We start from the raw sequence: 19,702 nt of genomic DNA, 5'->3' as shown, positions 1-19,702 counted from the left end.
TTTGTGACCTGTTTTCAAGTTCCATTGTAGTTTCTTCTTGCCTCAATATCTTATAATCTTCCTTTGTGGTTAAGTAATTTACTCTATTGGTGTGTTTTGATGCCTTTCATATATTTTATTTATCTACTATAGAGAATTCTTTGTGGTTACCTTGAATGTTACAAAAACCTATTTTGGTGATGTTAGTTTTGAAATGATAGCAATCAACATGATCATAAAAATGAAAACAAACACCAAAAAATCAGAAAATATACTCTTCTACATAAGTTGAATTTTAATGTCCTATTTTATAGTTTTTCTATTGTCTATATTGTAATACATTAATACAGTAATTTTAAAATTTTGTTTTTAGTAGAGAAATGAGTGTTATCTACCACAATTATGCTATTAGAGCATTTTGAATGTATATAGTTATTGTTTTCCCCTTTTTGTTGGTACTGAAGATTTAATCTAGGATCTCTTGCATGATACACAAACATTTTACCTCTAGCCTATATTTCCAGTCTTCTTACTTTTTATTTTGAGACAAGATCTCACTAAATTACTCAGGCTGGCTTTGAACTCACTCTGTAGTCCATTCTGGTCCTGAATTTGTCTGTGATCCTTTTGCACAACTGGCTTGGACTAAAATTAAGATTTTATTTATTTATACATTTATTTTTGTTTGTCATGTGATACTTTTTATGTATCACTTAAAATAAATTTATCAATTATAAAATATCATCCAGTGACCCAGGAAGGAGGAAATGGGAATTATATAGCCATTATTGTTTTGTAGCAATTCTCAATATAGCTGTTATCTATCTCCAGTAGTCATTTCATTCAGACTTAGTAGTGATTTCTGGTGTCTATTCTCAATAGCTCTGGGATCTATCCTTACTCTTTTAATTTTACCCTTTGAGTCACTTTTTCTGTGAAATTTATTCTATGTTTGCCAATGAGTCTTTTTTAGTCTGATTTCTGCCATAATTGTTTGGGAATACATATCTCTTCATTTTGTGAGATCTTTGACAAACTTATATTAAGCCAGGGATACTTAGACCAGTATAGCCCTCTTACAAATTTTGTGGATTGTATGCCTTAGTGGGGATTTACTCCATAAAATAAAAACTCCAACCATAAACTTGTTTATACCAAGCCCTTTTCTATTTGGGGATCCCTGCCTAATTGTTAAGTGACACATTAAGATTAGCCAAGGTAGGGGGAGTTGTTTTCTTCACTGGTGTAGCCATTGGTAAGTTGCTCATACTTCAGTAAATGACCACTACCCATGCAAGTGATTTTAATTAAACTCAGTGGATCACACACAGAAGACATGAAAGTGGGAGGAAAACCATTTGGGAAGAAGGAGGGAGGGGGTCAGTAGCAGCAAGAAGAGGGTAAGAGAAGGTAAAGGGGCTGGGCATGTAGAAAACTGTCAAAAACAATAATAAACAAAATCAGGTGTTCATACACTCACTTTTATATATGCTATTTATATCGATTCTTTAAGGATTTCATATACGCATACAAGGTATTTTGACTACATTCACCCTCCATTCCTTTTGTTAACTCTTACCAGATTCATCCTGCACCACCACCCCCAACTTCATATCCTCCCTTTTTTTAAAAGGCCAATTTGTGCTGCCCATGTCTTCCACTTCATTGGAGCATGGTCTAGCAACCAGGGGCCACACTCTTGAAGAAAAATGACTCTCTCTTCCCCAGAGCTATCGGCTATGCACAGCTCCTCATCTAGGGGTGAAGGCTTAATGCTGATCTTACAGCCTACTCTTGATTTGCTTTTTGTTTGTTAGTTTGTTTGCTTTTGCACTAAAGGCATTTCCTAATTTAAGAATCTTTTCATTTCTGGGCTGGAGGGCTGGCTAAGGATTTAGGAGCACTGGCTGCTCTTGCAGAGGACCCAGGTTTGTTTCCTAACCCACAACTATCTGTAGCTCCAGTGTCAGTGGGCTCCCATCCTTTCTTCTGGCCTCCATGGGTACCAGGCATGTATGAGATACACAGACACACCTGCAGACAGGACACCAATACACATAAAATAAATGAATTTTAAAATTGTAAATAGTCATTTAATTTTTAGAGAGACCACCAATGTTCATTCCAGGAAGTTCTGCCTCCTTTAGAATGCCTCAAAATTCTTCTTTAAAAATGGAAAAAATTAGCCAGGCGGTGGTGGCACACACCTTTAATCCCAGCACTCAGGAGGCAAAGGCAAGCGGATCTCTATGAATTTGAGACCAGCCTGGTCTACAGAGTGAGTGCCAGGATAGGCTCCAAAGCTATACAGAGAAATCCTGTCTTGAAAAACAAAAACAAAAAAAAATGGAAAAAAATCCTCTTTAGTACCCTCTCTTTGTTTATGGGTTCTATAGGTATGAGAAAACATTTGACAGTTTATGTGGTTTGCCTGGAAATCTTAGATTCATCATTTCATTCAGTATTTTCTGTATTATAGGTGACAGTTTTGTCAAACTTTCTACCATTGTGTAAAGTGGGCTCCCCTTTTTCCATCTTCCAAAAACACATCCAAAAAAACTCAGTTTGCTCTAACTTCCTTTGGATAGTCTCCTTAAGGAGGACAGGAATAATTTTAGAAGTGCCTGTGGTCCCATGTTTTGGCACTTGGAATGGGATGACTCACACGTTGGGCTTAGCTGGGTCCGTGAACTGGATCCTAAAAACCGGCTAACTCTTCATGCGGCTTGGGGTTTTTATAGTGTGATGGCTGTGTCGAGAGCATCTAAGAATAGGTTGACGGGAGAGATCAGGTTGCAGGAGAAACTGGGTGGATGGAAGTGGAGTTGATTTTTTGATACAGCCTTAAAAGTCTCAAAGAATTGCTTCTATTGTGTTTTATTTGTTACTAGAGAGTCAGCAGAACCAGTTCAGATTCAAAGAAAAGGAAACCAACTTTATCATCCAATGGTGAATAACTAATTGCATTGCAAAAGAGCATGGAAGACAGGAAATATTGTTGGGATGATTTTATTTAGAAAAATTCAACATTGCATACTATTGTTAGATGTTATGGGGGGTTTTCTGCATTTTTATCAGTCATTTATGGACAATAAGTGCCTCAGAGGTAGTGATTTGAGTTATTGCAGTTCAAGTTGTCAGTTGCTTAAGGAATACTCTCAACCAAAATCACCAGAGACTTAGCTGTAATCAGACAAATATTCGATTTGTTTAGCTATGTGCAGCAAGAAAGTTGTATCTGAGAACTGCAGGACACTCTATTAAAAAGGAATTGGGAGATATAATTGCATGTTTTCATTCCATAACAAAATACTTGAATCTGGGCAACTTTATAAGGCTCATGAATCTGGATGTCTCATGGCCGTGACACTGACATTTTCTTGGCTTTGGTGAGGAAGTCAGGGAGGCTCACATCACCATGGCAGGAGCATGGCAAGGAGAAATCAGAGCAGCTGTGGCATGACCTTGCTTTGCTCTCTCTCTCTCTCTTTGCTCTCTCTCTCTCTCTCTCTGTCTCTCTCTCTCTGTTTGTCTCTGTGTATGTGTGTGATTGAATGTAGATGTTCATGTGTTTGCACACATGCACATAGAGCTCAAAAGTCAATGGTCAGTGTGTTCTTTGATTACTTTTCACCTTAGTTCTTTTTTTTAAGACAAGCTCTAAATCTGGAGCTCACCCATTTGCTGAGGCAGGGCGGCTTCAGGGATTGACCTGATTCAGGCAACGAGAGAATGAAGAAAGGACAGATACGTGTGCAGAAAAACTGTGGACAAGCGGGCCATGTGCACTCTGATATGGCAGCACTAACTCTGCAACAGCTCAGAAGCTGAGCCTGTTTACTATGTAAAGCACAGCCGGAAGAGTTAGTGAGTCTCAGTAGGAGCTCTCTATAGGCGAGCAGTCTTTGGTTGCAGTCATAGGAAGGAGGAAGCTGCAGTTGCTTGTTTTCACACTGATGAGTCATTCGTAAACACTCACACTTGCACACACTATCAACCTTCCCACTCAGATCATACAAAAACTTTGCCATTCCTCTGAGCTCCAGCCCAGTGGAAGGCTGTGCCACTCCCATGGTCTGAGGCATTGTTCACAACCATGGCAAAAAGACGTCCACGTGGTTTTCTCAGCTCCCCACACCCACACCTATTCAGTTAGCCTAGCTGGTCAGCAGCTCCCAGTATCCTCTTGTCTCTGCTTTCCAAACACTGGGATGGCAGATGTCTGTAGCACATGGGTGCTAGGGATCCAAGCCCAGGTCCTTATCCTTGAACAGCAAACACTTTGCTAACTGAGCCATCTCTCCAGCATCCTTGCCTTGTTCTTTCTTTTCAAATTTGCAGTTTATTTAATTTTTAACTTTAAAGGGTAATTTTATTCTTTCTTTGATGGTTTCATACACATATACAAGTTTTTTGACACAAGGTCTAACTGTGCAGCCCCAGCTGGCCTAGAATTTGCTATGTAGACCAGGCCACCCTTGAACTCTCAGAGATCAGCCTGCCTCTGCCTCCCAAGTGGTTGTATTAAAGGCATGAACCAAAATTCCCAGCCATACTCTGGTTATATCAGACCCCATCCCTCTCTGTTGTTTGCCTCTCATTCCCTCTGGAATACCTCTTCCCACTTCCATCTCATTTGTTTTTCACAATCTATTGAGTTTAATTAGGATCACGTGCATGCACAAGGATATAGAAGCGTTTACTGGATCACAGTCAACATCCCAGTGTCTACTTCCTTGAAAAAATATGACTGTACTTCCTCCAGAAGTCATTAACTGTCAAAACCCTCTCAACTAGGGGTGAGGCCTTATGAGCTCCTCCCCTATCCGTACTGGAGTATTGACTGGCTTAATCCTGTACAGGTTTTGTACTGGCAACCACAGCTGTTGTTAGCTCATGACTGCAATGGCCCAGTCATGTCCAAATTATTTGAATCACGTTTGTTGTCTGTGTGGATGGGGTGAAGGAGAGGCAGGGAACACATGTGCCACAGAGTGTATGGAGGTCAGAGGACAACTTGCTGGAGTAGAGTCTCATTCATGATGTAGGTTCCAGTGATCAAACTTGGATTGTCAGGCCTTATGTCAAGTGCCTTTGCTCACTGAGCCATCTTACTGGTCTAGGGTTTGTGTGTGTGTGTGTGTGTGTTGTTGTTGTTGTTGTTTCCAGGCAAGGTCTCATGGAGCTCAGACTGGCCTGGAACCTACTATGTTGTAAGGAGTACCCTTAAATTCCTGCTCCTTTGCGTTTTGGCTTTCTGAGTGATGGGATACCTCACTTTTACTAGTGAGTTGCATTTTGGTTGTTGTTGTTTTTGGTTCTCTGTGCTTATTATTTACTAAAGCATTTTTCAGTTTGAAGAATCTTGTTTAGCATTTCTTGCAAATCTAATGAAGATACGTTTCTTATATGGTTTTCTATGTGCACTTGACTTTATTTCAGTTAGGAGAACAATAACAATAGGATGCACATATTTACATTATCTTCCATAAGTGATGTAGGGTTACTGCTGCTCTTTCTTTTTATATGTGAAGTTTCTATCTGGATTACTTGCTTTCAGCCTGAAGATCCTTGCTTAATATTTCTCAGAAGGTGGGTTTCTTAGAGAGGGATTCTCTCACTTTGCGTGTGAAAATGCTTCAATTTTCAGTGTAGTTTGGGTGGCTGTGGAAGTCTGACTTGGCAATTTTATTTCTTCAGTATTTTGAGTATGTCAGGCCACTGTCCTCTGGACCGTGTGAAATCAGCTTTTAATATTATTTAGATTCCCAAGTCCTTGTTGAGTTGTCTGTCTCTTGCTCCTTTCAATATTTGTAGCTGTGTTTGCCATATTTTCCCTGTAGTTTGTCTGAGTGTGGACCTTTTTGCTTTTATACTACTTGGAGTTCAATGGGTTTAGCTATATAGATTAACATTTTTCTAAACTTTGAGGCATTTTCAGTCATTATTTAAGTAATTTTCTGCCCCATTTTTTATGTTGAGTTTTTTCGCTACTTTATATTTTTAAAAAGATGTCCAATATTTCCCCAAATTATGTTGATTTGTCTCTATTGTTTTTTTCTGGTTGCATAATTTCTCTTACTCTGTCTTTGAGCTCTTTTGCCTGTTCAGATTTGTTGAGCCTGTCTAAGGACTTATTAAACATCAATTATTTTACTTCATAGTTCCAAAATTTCAGTTTGCTGTTTTCCACTTATTTTATGTTTAAACATATTTTCCTTTGACTCTTTGAGCACAATTGTGGCAGACACTGAAGACTAAGTTAAATCTAACATTTTGTCGCTCTCATGGACAATTTGCATCATGTGTTATTCACCCAGGTTACACCTCCTTCTTTCTTTGGTTGTATATACTTTTGGTTGAAAGGAACAAGATTTGGGTTTTACTACCGTTGATTCTCAATACATTGTCTTTTCAATGAAGCTTGTTTGACTGTTGTTCTCTTATTTGTTTGTTTTGTAACCTGATCACACTGTTTTATTGAACTCTGTTTCCATCTAGCATACAATGCGTGATGTCACTCTTTAGAGGGCATGGTTACTTTGTTACCCTGGATTTACTAACTTTAGCAGGACTCTTTTTTATTTTAAACACCCCTCCCAACCTTGCTTTTAAGACCTGTTTATCACTATATTCAGATGCTGGGCTCCATTAATTTCTACTCTGATTTTTTTTGGACAATTCCTTGGGGGCATAAACCATTCTGATATGTAAGCCAACAGTTCTCAACCTGTGGGTTGCAACCGCCAAAGGGGTCACATATCGGATATTCTGCATAAGAGATATTTACATTAAGATTCCTAACAGTAGCAAAATTAGTCTGGGGGGGTCACCCCAGCATGAGCTCTCTATTAAAGGATTGCAGCATTAGGAAGGTTGAGAACCACAGATCTAAGTTAATCAAGTTCAAGCAGAGGCTGTTTTTGTACCAGATTTAGAGGTTTACACTGGCTCCCCTTAGCACTTTGCAGCGGCTCCTCTCCCTGTTTCTCTCTGACAACTTAGCTGGTCTATTGATCTAAGGATGCAATTCTTTTTTTTTTTAAGAGAAGCCACCAGCCTCCTTTTATTTGCTTGCTATCAAAATCTCTACTATTTTGGGAAAGAACTGAAACTGGAGATTATCCAAAGTTGTCTTCAAATAAGAACAGTTCCTTCCAGGAGAGCTTCCCAGCTCTCTATTCTTTGACAAAAATCTGTACATTATTGCTATGGCCAATTGGAGTCGTGGTGGTCTCTGGTCTTTTCAATTTGTCATTTCTAGAACGTTACCCTTGTCCTTCAAGTGATCTCAGTACAGGTGATGCAGCCCAATATTTTCAGCCTTCTAATCTTAGGGTATAACCTCCACTTTAGGTGTGAGGGCTAGAGGAAGGGAGTGTTCTACTTCTCAGCCTCACTTACATGGACTTTAGTCCCCTTTACTCAGAGTTAGTCGCAAGCCCATTTGAGTGAAATGCATCTCTTTGCCAGGTGCTGAGGGATTTGGAGATCTTTTGTTTGGTGCCATTTGCATGGCATGTGGTGCCTGTGAAACTGAACTGTGAAGAAAAGAGGGGAGTATGGTAGATAGGCTTAAATGCCACCAACTCTCCCTTCCCTTCATAATTTTACTACGTCTTCATGAACAAATGTTTCTCGGTTATATTCCATTGGAACTATTTCTAGAGCTCTGAGTGCCTCTTGTGTTAGTTCTGTGTGATTTGCTGGAGAGTGGGGACAATGAACTTCTCTTGCCACCACCCTGAAAGTAGAACTTGCCACCACTTTCTTGGTTCCCTGATGTATGTACGTATGTATGTACATATGTATGTACGTATGTATGTGTGTCACAGAGAAGTGGGAGGAGAAGGCACCTGTGCAGCATGGAGTACAGACAACGGTGTTGGATCACTCAGAACTCGATTACAGGCATTTTCTGGACACCCAGTGTGTTACCTGGGTCCTGGGAGCTGAACTGTGAGACTCGTGATTCCGTAGCAAACAATTTCAAGCACTGAACTACTATTTCTTCAGCCCCACCATTTTCTTTATAAGTCTGTATGTGCCCTTGTCTGATGTGATCCTAATTTTTCTTACCCCTTTTATGTTGTCCCAATTAGAAACTGTGTTGCAGGATAGGATTCACTTAACATGTAAATATCAGTTGCCTTTCTTGAGAATTAAATGAAACAATATACACTAAGTACACAGCATATATCATGAGGGACCTGATGAAGGGAATCTTATAAGTAACATTAGAGAGCCCTTTAATTATTATTATTTCAAATGTGTTACATGGTTATTTTAGATTCCCTACGATTTTAAGACTTGTAAGACCCTGTTGACTTGGTTTTGATTGGTGGTGCCTTGATTTTCTGTCTTCTGACTTATTTACATGAACGGGATGAGATTGTACTAAATGCTTGAGGTCTCCCTCAGTTGTGCTTTGGATATAATCTCTGCTATTTTGCAAGCATCTATTGATAACTCATGACATATGAGATATAAAGCATAGTTACATGAAATGCACAGAAAATCCAGATTAAAGTCTTGCTTTGAAATACAGCCACCAGAAGATTTCTCTTTGCCTTCTCAAGCAGTTATGCTCAGGTGAACTTCTCCCTTTGGGTCTGTAGATGGCAATAGCAAACCAGAAATGCCCACATGCAACTGTTGGCCACAAGCATGCATTCAGCCATCAAATTAGATGATTACATACAGAAGTCTGCTTTAAAAAGTGTCGAAATGTTGCCTGAATTTGAATATGTAATCAGACACCAGCTTTTCCCAATCCCCATATTTACATATATTTGAATGGCTGCCTCTGTTTTCTGTGATCCCCTGGGTGAAGTCTTCTGGGATTTCCCCTTTCTCTCCCCTGCTGACTGGCTAAGTTACCTTTTCTGGCTCTTCTTGGGAATAACTGCTCCCTTACAGAAATACTCACTTGTTCCCCGTGCTTTGCTATAGCACCTGTCCGTCCTTTCCACGAGGGAGAGAATTAAAAGAGAGAGCCAAGAGAGGAGAGAGTGTGCACCAACACTGATCTGGAGCTCATTCCCATTACCGTTGTAGTGGTGACTGCCGTAGATACCCTGTATACTTGTCTCCTCGTTTATGTCCCTCACCTCCTGTTTACTAGGTTGCTAGCAATGATGACTTTGAGAAAACCCCCAGAAAACGAGCCATTTGTTTTGTGGACAAGAAAGACAGGAAACAGTTCTAAGCCTCAGTCATGTTTTGTTTGTGTCGTTGAAGAGTCTGGACTAACTAGTTACAGACATAAAGTGGTAAGACAAAAAAGCAGACAAATTAGGTGTGGTGGTAGTGTGTGTGCCTGTAATCCCAATATTTGGGAGGGAAAGGCAGGAGAATCAGAAACTGAAGGCTGGCATTGCTACAGGAGACTGTTTCCAAACAGACAGAAGCAGATGGTCTAACATTGGGGACTGGAAAAAGGAGAGAAGAAAATAGGGATAGTTAACCCCAGAGAAAGCAGTGCCCCTATGATTTTTTCACTGACTGGAAGTCAGAGCTTCCCATTCCTCATGCCAGGGTACCACATTTCCAAAGAAAGGCTGTTGGGGAAAGATTTGGATGGGGAGAAAGAATATTTGACCCTCTGCTAGGTTAGGGTTGTGCTCATTCAAGTTAAAATTCTGCACAGTGATTCCACAAAAGCGTTTTTTAACATTTCAATTTTGTGTGTGTGTGTGTGTGTGTGTGTGTGTGTGTATGTGTGTGTGTGTGTGTGTGTGTGTAGAGGTCAGACAACAACTTTCAAGAGTTAGCTCTTCTTTCCTCTGTGGGTTTTAGGGATTGAACTCAGGTCAGTTGTAAGACGTCCATTCCATGTACTTTTACCAACTCAGCTTCCTTGATGGTCCCAGAAACACTGTTATATGAATTAATTAAGCTCTCTAGTGTTAGTATGACACAGAATAGTTCTCTCTAGCCTTCCAGCCCAACCCAGAATATAACAGATCCCCATCTACCATATTTTCTATGAAATAATATATATTGAATTTCAAGCAGTATTTATAAACTCGTTGAAAACTGCTTACTATAAATCATATTAGGCTTCAAAAGCAAGCCTTGAACTGGGTGTAGTGATACACACTTGTAATCACAGCTGAAGCAACAAGATCAGGATTCAAAGCTATCCTTGGCTATATAAAAAGGTTAAGTCCAAGCTACACAAGACTTGCCTCAAATACTCAAAAAAGGGAGAGGGGAGCTGGAGAGATAGTTTAGCAGTTAAGAACACTGATTATTTTTGCAGAGATCCTGGGTTCAATTCCCAACACCCACATATTGACCCACAACCATTTGTAACTCCAGTTCCATGGGATCCTGTGCCCTCTCTGGCATCCGAAGGCACCAAGCATTCATATAGTACCCAGACATGCATTCAGGTAAAACACCCATGTAACGTGTAGTCTTTCCCACCAGCTGCCTGAGTCCCGCCACTGTCTCAACCCCCAAATAACATACGAGACACTGTATTATGAAGCTGTTGGGCATTTGCTATGGCTTCTTAATGGCTAGCTCTGACTTAATTATTAACCCATAATTACTAATATATATTTTACAAGGTCTTATCTTACCAAGGATGCAGCCTCATGTGTCCTCTCCTCCTGAGATCACATGGTGACTCTCTACTCTAGACTACATTTCCCAGAATCCTCCTCGACTCCTAGTCCCAAATATCTTGCTTCCCTAATGGCCAACAGTGCTTTATTTATCAACCAATCGGACAAACATATACACAGAAGGACTTCCCCCATTGCACCCATACACATAAAATGAAATAAGATTAAAAAAAAAAACAAGTCTTAAAATATTGCCATTCCAAACAGGCTATTTAAAGGTAAAGGCCATTTCAAGCCAGATTTGTCTTCAATATAATGATTATACATTTGTGTATTTTATTTGAATATAATATTATTTTGCATATTAAACTTATTTGGCTAAGTACAGTGTGTCTTTTATCATGACACTTTTATCAATTTATCATGACAGGTGGTATTTCTATAAAACAATTTGGTCCATTTCATTACTGACATTTTCCTTTCTTCCCAATAATCTGTTTTAACCCAAGACAGGTGTCTCATGTTATTTTGAAAGAAAGTTGAATTGCTTTATAATATTTACCAAGCCTAGAAATTCGAATACTTCATGGAAAGTAATAACACAGTGTCCATAAGCCTGTGCAATTAATTGCCGCAACTCTAACAGCAATTAGAGCAGAATATGGAAGATTGGCAGTCATTTAGTCGTAGAATGAAAACACAAAGCTTATTTACCAAACTGAAAAGAAATTAGGAAAGCCATTTTCTTCAGATTACATGTCTGCTCAAATGTTCTTTCTTAATTATACTTTATAAGTGATGAGTTTTTATGTCTTTTTAATCTCTTGGTTGGGAATTAAACATCAGCTGATTATGCATCAAGCTGCAAATCATGGGCACAGGAAACTTTAAAGATAAGACTCTAGGCATACACGTATCTTGCAATGGTTGTAATAATGTATCTGCTGGCTAATGGTGACAGAATTCCTTTCTGTAGAGAGGCAGGGTGGCGGTGTGGACAGACCCAGGGTTTGGCTTCAAACCTGCATATGAAGTTCACCACAGCCACTTACTAGCTGTTAGCCTTCCTGAGCCCCAGGTTTCACAAATGTAAAATGGGACAAACACCTGTACTGAAATGCTTACCATAAAATGGTAACTTTACAAATCCTATTAGTTTAATCCGAGCAGTTTTATTAGGAAGTAGGCTTTATCTGTTTTTTTAAGGATCTATTTTACTTTTAAGTATGTGTATATGTGTTTCTATGTGTGGGAACGTGCACATGTAAGTGAAGGTGCCCATAGGATCCAGAAGAGAGGGTCAGACCCCCTGGAGCTGGAGTTATAGGCAGTTGAGCTGTCTGATGTGGGTGCTAGGGACAGAACTCTGGTCCTCGGCAAGAGCAGTGGTATCTGCCTTTAACCGCCAAGTCTTTCTCCAGCTCTTGCTTTTATATTTTATGGCTGTTTGCAGTGCATGGCTGTAAACTGGATACAATGGATAACACTGGTAATTTGATGTGACTGTTCGGTTGTGAAGGCAGCCACTGTCAGACCATTCCCCCAACACACACATGGTACTGCATGGCCAGGGCTGTCACTGTGGTTGCTGAAACTGTATCCTTGACTGAGCCCTGAACCCTGAGGAGAGAACGTTCATTTTTAATAGGGATCACCTGCAAGTCACTCCATTTCCAACCCCATTTGTACTCAGCTACTGATAGTAAGTTTCTTTGAACACACTTCATTGCATTTGGGGACCACTATACAAACTATGTTCAAGAAAACAAATTTAGGTATGTTTTAGTAGAGAATCTTGTTTGGGGTGACAAAAAAGGTTGGTGATACTCAAAAGTTAAGACTACTTTGTGGACACTTGGACATCCTATTTTTTTTTTAATTTTGTGTACATTCGTTTGCTTGTATGAGGTTGTTGAATCACTTGGAACTGGAGTTACAGACAGTTGTGAGCTACCATGTAGGTGCTAGGAATCGAACCTGGGCCCTCTGAAAAAACAGCCAGTGCTCTTAGCCACTGAGCCGTCTCTCCAGCCCCTAGACTTGGACGCTCTTGAGTAGGAATGCTGTGTTTACAGGATGGTGAGTAGGGAGAGACAGGAAGCCAGGGGAAACACCTGGCCTACTGAAGTGTGCTAGATGGGATATGGGATACAGTGAAGGTTTGGACTTAGGCGGGAACAGTGGGTGTGGACAGGAATAAAATACCCAAGGAAACCAGGAACTGGCTGAGTACATACAGGTGACCAAGGGAGTTAAGTGGTCCAGGAAGAAAGCAAAGGTTTCAAAATGAGTTCCTTTCTCTAATCGTTCTTTCCGTTTTCCTTTCTCTCACTCTTCCTTCCTTACATCTCTTTCCTTCCTGAGGCTCCAAATGATGCTGTAACGATAAGCGACACACTTACTGAAAGTAAAACTAAGTATTTATTGTAGAAATTACTCACAAGATACCAAACAAGTAACCCAGATGAGCCAAGTAGTTTTCTGCTGCCGAACCGGAAGCCGAACTCCGGGAAAAGAGACCAAGACTTCCTGTGTGCTCTTTATGTCCGTCCGTATACGTCTTTAGACATGCCTAAAGTGGGTGTGGTTAGCGGTGTGGTAAACCGCTCTTTCATTACCTCATCTGTATGTGCCTCTAGTAAGTCACATGGTTAATGGCGGCATACAGGCTTCCTCCTACACCTTCCCTCCCTCCCTTCCTGCCTTTCTTTTTTTCTTTTTTCTCTTTTCCTCCTTCCATCTTGTTTTCCCCCCCTTTTCTTCCTTTATTTCACTTTTTATACAGCATCTCATTCTTTATCCCAGTCTGTCCTAGAAGTCACTATGTAGCTCAGGGTGACCTCGTAGCTCAGGATGACTTCAGTTCCTGGAGATTCTCCTGTGTCCTGAGTGCTAGCACTACAAGCGCTACCACAGCTAGTTCTCTGTATTTTAAGTGTATATCGAATGACCTTGTAGTCCCAGCCCTCATTGATGGAAACAACCTGGAAAGGTACTGAGAGACATAGAAAGCAGCATCTGAGACATACATGTTTTGGGGGCTAGGCTCATGAAACATACTTTTATTCCCACCAACACACTGCCTTGTGGGAGTGTTCAGGTAGCCCGCAGAACTGTTTTAAAGTGCTAGGCAAGATGACTCTGTAGTTAGTCACACCAACACCCTGCTGCCTGAAATAGCTTTCAGTTTAGTGGAGTGAGAGGGAGGGTTTGCTGAATGGCTAATCTTTGCATTGGACCAGCAAATAAGTAGAATGTCTGAAGTTACCAAGAAAACATACTATTTTAACTAGAGATTGAAGTCATCTGACAGATTCTTCACCCTGGGTACAGCCTCCTTGAAGCTGGGAACTTTTGTTGTGTTTATTGGTATAGCACTATCCCAGGACAGATCCTCCTTCTCTGTAGATGCTCAATCAGTAAGTGCTGACTGAGTAAATAGTACCAAGGATCCCAAGTGTGGCTCACCGTCATCTCTCTGTGCTGGACACAGAACCAATAGCACTGCAGAGATGGATAACAGCTAGATGCATTGTTCAAGATACATGAACTCAGCAAGTCAATACTTGGCATCAGATATTCATCAGTATTGAAAGTACATCCATTTTCTTTTAACTCTAGTGATGATCTAGAACGATTCATGGAAAATCAAGGTGCACCCAGCCCTGGTATCCTCATTTTAACAACAAGTCTCAGCAAACCATTCATGCGACTGGAAAAGTATGTTACTCTCTTGCAAGAGCTGGAACGACATATGGAGGTAAGGGAAGACAAGCTTCAGCAAAGTCCTCTGCCCACTGGTGTCCTCCGTGCTGCACAAAGCAGATGGTCTGCCTCCAAGCTGGCCTTGCTGAGAATCTGAAAATGTCTTGGTTTCAAATGCTACATGATCTGAAATTCCCTCTTCCCCCAATCTAGCATTCCTCTTTATGCAGCAAAAGAAGGTTCCCCATTCCATCCTGCTTCACAGTTATCATTATATCCCGTTTCCCTCTGCTCTTCCAGGCTGAGCTCAGCCCTGTTGCTTCCCTCAAGACTGTGCTCATTTCTTGACGTGGTTTTCTTTTGCCATCTTGTCTGTGGAGCAGTGGTTGTCAACCTCCCTAATGCTTTGACACTTTAGTACAGTTCCTCATGTTGGACTGACCCCCCCCCCAGCATAAATTATTTCATTGCTATTTTATAACTGTAATGTTGCTACTATTAGGAACTGTAATGTAAATATCTGATATGCAGAATATCCAGTATTTGAGCCTAAGGGAGTCAACACACAGGTTGAGAACGGCCAATGGTTCAATAGGCATCAGACCTACAAATCTCTGTTGTTCTGGTGTATTAACATTACTGTGATAGAAAAAGCAAACCTATGTCAGAAAACATGGTGACCAACCAAAAAAGAAAAGAAATCTAAAAATCAGTATGTTGCAGATAGGGACACAGTAGACATATGGTTTTCTGACTCCAGCATTCCTTAAGGAGTATAAATGGGTCCAATACTACTGTATCACTGTGCATATATATATATATATATCTACATCAAAGTCCACCGACATTTCTGTTAATAAACTTAAATTTTATTTGTAAGGCTTGTAGTGCAGCTATAACCATTTCTAAATATTAGGAATTGCAACGGGGTCTGATAATTGAATAATAAGTACCCTGATCCGATTGTACTTTTTAAAAGCAGTCACAATGCCTTGAGCTGTTCTGTCATGATCTTGCATGGGGTGTGGAGGCGTGGGTGGGAAAGACTATGTTTACCCTAGTTGCTCTTCCTGTGTCTGGGGAAAGGTTTTGAGGTTTTAAAGGGTTTGGTTATCTTTAAAGAAAAAGGTTCCATACCGCTGTGCTTGTCAGCATTTGTAGGGACTCAAAGCACTCTCTCCGAGTGAGAGCACCTTCTCAGGGTATCTGAACTGCCTCAAAGTTGGAGGCAGTGGGCAGTTGGTAAGTAAAGGCTGCCAAAATGGAATTGCAACTGGGGCTCTGGAAGGTGTTGACGTCTGGATGCCTTTCCACACACTAAGCCAGTTCACTAGACTGAGGTTAGCCCCTCCTTCCTTATCACAAAAATGCAGAAACTCACTTCTCAGTGCTCCGGCAGTCAGAGCAGTGTGGAGCTGGGGAGCAACTCCCAGGCCTAGGACGCCCCTGCTGCTGCCTCCCTCACCTGCTTCTAGCCCAGCGTCCGTTTGGTCACATTTACTTTGACTCCCTTCCCCTCCATCACTAGCCTAGCACCATGCACGTTTCTAATCGCTTGTTAGGATAAGTTTTACAATGAAAGAATACACATTGACTTTCCGTGAACAATCCTGCCTATAGCATGGTGTTCTACCCAGTTTTCTACCCGAGACTGGATGAGCAGAATTGCCTTCTCATTTCTCTAGCTGAATTCAGGGGGTACGTGTGTATATACACCCCTAGGTGAGTTGAGGCATGCCCAACATGCCCATATTCTTCAATGTTAAGTACACTACAGAATCAATGATGACCCTCCAACTAATTATTTAGTGACTATATTTATTATTAAATATTTTAAGACAATTTTTAAATGTAAATATATCTTGATTAAATTCTTTCCCTCCCTCAAGTTGTCTCCCCCTTCCTATCCATCCAACTTTTCTTTCTCAAAAAACAACCCCTCCAAACTAGAAAATATTCAGTAATGCCCAAAAAGAATAAAACAAAACCACCAAACTGTAACCAAATAAAAGCTCACAAAAAATTGTGCAGTTCATTATTTGTTGGTGAAGGAAATGGGAAATCTTACTTCAATAATGATATTTATTATGTTGTTATTAAGTATATGATGTTAAAAACTGACTGAAAAGTCTACTATGCTTGGCTAGATACTGCTGTTCTACAATGTGCATGTATATATGTGTACACGTACATTAAAACATCATGTTATCTATCATAAATTTGTATAATTTTACTTGTCAGTTAAAAAGAGAAGAAAGACAATAGTAAACTCAACTGTTATATGCAAAATAGTCAGTTGTATAATACGGTAAGTTAATAATTAACAAATATACCAGAATTTAGATTTAGGATCTCAGTACTTCCAGTCATTAGGTGATTAAGAAATTTTCTGGGAGCCAGGCAGTGGTGGCTCACACCTTTAATCCCAGCACTCAGGAGGCAGAGGTAGGCAGATCTTTGTGAGTTCGAGGCCAGCCTGGTCTACAGAGCTGATTCCAGGACAGCTAGGGCTGTTACACAGAGAAACCCTGTCTTGGAAAAACAATTCTGGGGCTGGAGAGATAGCTCAGGAGTTAAGAGTGAATACTATTTTTGCAAAGGACCCGAGTTCAAATCCCAGCATCCAAGTTAGCTCACAATTGTCTGTAGCTCCAGAGCAATCCAAAGCCTCTGGCCTCCTCTAACACCTACATTCATGTGCAAATTCTCTCTCTCTCACATAATCTATCTCATATATGCACATAATTTGGAAAAATCTTAAAAGGTATGAATAAATAAAATTTCTTTTGGTTCATAGTTCCATGAATTTTAGCATAGGTGTGGATTAATGTAATCACTGCCATAGTCAAGATAGAAAACAATTGCATTACACACACACACTTAATTCTGCCTTATTATCCCTTTGTGGCCATATGTTCATCCCACCTCATCCATGGCAGCATCCATTCTTCTCTAATACTGTTTTTGTTATTTATTTTTAATCATTTCTTTTATTTTTGAGATTATACTATAATTACATCATTTCCTCCTTCCCGCCTCCCTCCAAGCCTTCCCATGTACCCCTTCTAGCTGTCCTTCACTCATGGCCTCTTTTTTCATTAATGTTGTTACGTACATATATGCATATGCTGATATTGTTTTAAAATGTATTCCTTTGATAGGACACTCATCCGGATCATCAAGACATTCTGAAAGCAATCGTAGCATTCAAAACACTCATGGTAGGTGACACTCTCAGATTGTCATTCTCCGTTCTATATACTTTGTTCCTGGAAGAATGATTTATGTGTAACATTTCTATCCTTAAGCAAAGGTCCTCAGGATGGAAACAATGCACTCTCAAGACAGTAGCTCCATGATTGTCACATTTGCTTTTGTTCTCCACAAATCATGCTTACCCATGAAAGGTCGGCAGACTGAGGATATAAAGCAATCACGTTTGAAAGTCTTGGCCACATTAAGCATTGATGTGTAGGTGGGGGTTTCCTTTTTTTCTTTGTCTTTACCCCCATTGCTCACCCTATGCCATTCACTGATTGGCATAAATACCGGATTTCGCTGTTTATGCCAAAAGATATGAATTTGTTCTTTGCGTATGAAATAGGATTCCTTTCTAAAAGGAAAAACACAATGCACTAAATGAAATTGCTTAATATAGATTGCTACCAGAGGTAGCTATAATCTTGCATCTTGAGCATCGACATTATCATGTCTTCTTGAGCCTGCTGATGTAGAACCTTTTGATGCCATTTCAGAAGGGAAAAAAACCCTTCATTTTGAGCAGTGGGTTAAATTTAGATATGTTTAACGTTTCTAAAACAAGGATCAAAAGCTAGAAGGTTACTGCATAGTATATAGCATTCACCATCTATTCACTTTTATTGCTTTTGAAGATAAGTAACTGATGCATCAGTGCTTAAAGGGAAACTAAAGATCAGGTAAGGCATTATGATAAATTTGCACCTATTGTCAGGCAAAAGTAGTAAAAGTGCTTGCAGTTTTACATGGCTCAACTTCGTAGAACAGCTCACTCAAACCCATGGATGGCCTGGCATTTGTTGTAACTTGTACCTCTTTTATTCATTCTTATGTAAATGAACATAGTAGGTCTTTGAAAAAACAGCACAAGCAAACAGCACAACAAATTCAAGAGTCTGTCAGGCATGGTAGGGCATACTTGGAGACATAGAGTCCAGTTCAAAGTCAGAGCCTTAGTCACATAGTGAGTTTGAGGCCAGCCTGAGCTATGTAAGATCCTGTCTGAACAAACCAAGACTAAAATACACCCCTCCAACAACGGAAAGCAAGTGTGTCTCTTTTTTGTCATGTTGTAAAACTTGCTTTGATAGTGGTAATATATTTGCTATAAATACATATGCTTTAAAATCCGTATAATATATTTATTTCTTAAAGTCTTGGTTAAATGATGCAACTGATTTTTATAGAAAAAACTATTTCCAAAAAGTATTATACCTTCATGTGGACAAAGTAATGTAACACACCATTTGCTTAGACGTGTATTCATTTTGGAATGAGTACTGTTAAATTACTGTAAGATAACTATACTCTTCTGAGACACGTTTTATATCTCTCTATATATTTCATACCCCACATGGTACTTGCAGACTGTTTCTTGATTTGAATTTCCAATGTAATCATCACGGAATCCACTTTTATCTGTTTTTCCCCAATCCCTTTAGGAATAAAAATAATCTTAGTATTTTACAGGGTACTGTTGCTCCCTATACAAAGTCAGCACAGTGCCATTCTCTGTTTTCAAAACTCTAAGAGTAATTTTTGTTCGTTTTTCTTACCCTCAACTTGCAATCTTGTTGGAGAGTGAGCATACATCATACAAATGAAATTAGTTTTAATTACAGTCCTATTTACTCATGGTAGTGAAGAGCTGGTCGCTGTCCTGGCTCTATTGATGGGATTCTGTTCCTTGTCTATACAGACTCTTCATGGGGAGGGAGCAATGAGCCCCTTCTTAGCATGCTATCTTCATTCCTTGGCAAACTTGAAGCTATCTCCTCTTCCTATAACTCAAGACTAGGTAGTGGATTTGTTTGTCTGGCAGAAGCATGGATGGCCATAGAATTCAGGGTAAGGGATAAAGAGATCCAGTGAGCAACAAGGAGTCCAAAGTCCTACCTTAGTTTGAACTCGTTTTGGGTCTGAGAACTTTCCCCATCTGTCTCACCTGGATCCCTATTGCATCATGTTCTGTTTCCCATCTGTAGGGACAGTGCCAAGATTTGAGAAAGAGAAAACAACTGGAACTGCAGATCCTTTCAGAACCTATTCAGGCATGGGAGGGAGACGACATTAAGACCCTGGGAAATGTGATCTTTATGTCACAAGTAATGGTGCAGTATGGAACCTGTGAGGTAAGTCCTCAGCATTGCTTCTTTTGTCTTTCACATTTCCCTTCCTTTATTTGT

The 19,702-nt window shown here is 40.0% G+C and overlaps 1 protein-coding gene across 1 annotated transcript in view; it reads left to right on the top strand.

The window, feature by feature from the left end:
• Arhgef6 (Rac/Cdc42 guanine nucleotide exchange factor 6) overlaps positions 1-19,702 on the top strand; it is a 115,085-nt gene that overhangs the window by 74,453 nt on the left and 20,930 nt on the right. The window contains 3 exon segments of the mRNA XM_013123987.3: positions 14,175-14,313; positions 17,420-17,479; positions 19,502-19,648. Coding sequence (XP_012979441.2) covers positions 14,175-14,313; positions 17,420-17,479; positions 19,502-19,648 — 346 coding nt within the window.

This window comes from Mesocricetus auratus, unplaced genomic scaffold, assembly GCF_017639785.1.
Source record: "Mesocricetus auratus isolate SY011 unplaced genomic scaffold, BCM_Maur_2.0 Super-Scaffold_100003, whole genome shotgun sequence".
NCBI lineage: Eukaryota > Metazoa > Chordata > Mammalia > Rodentia > Cricetidae > Mesocricetus > Mesocricetus auratus.
Note: the sequence above shows the minus strand (reverse complement) of the source record. Positions and strands in the feature narration are given on the sequence as shown.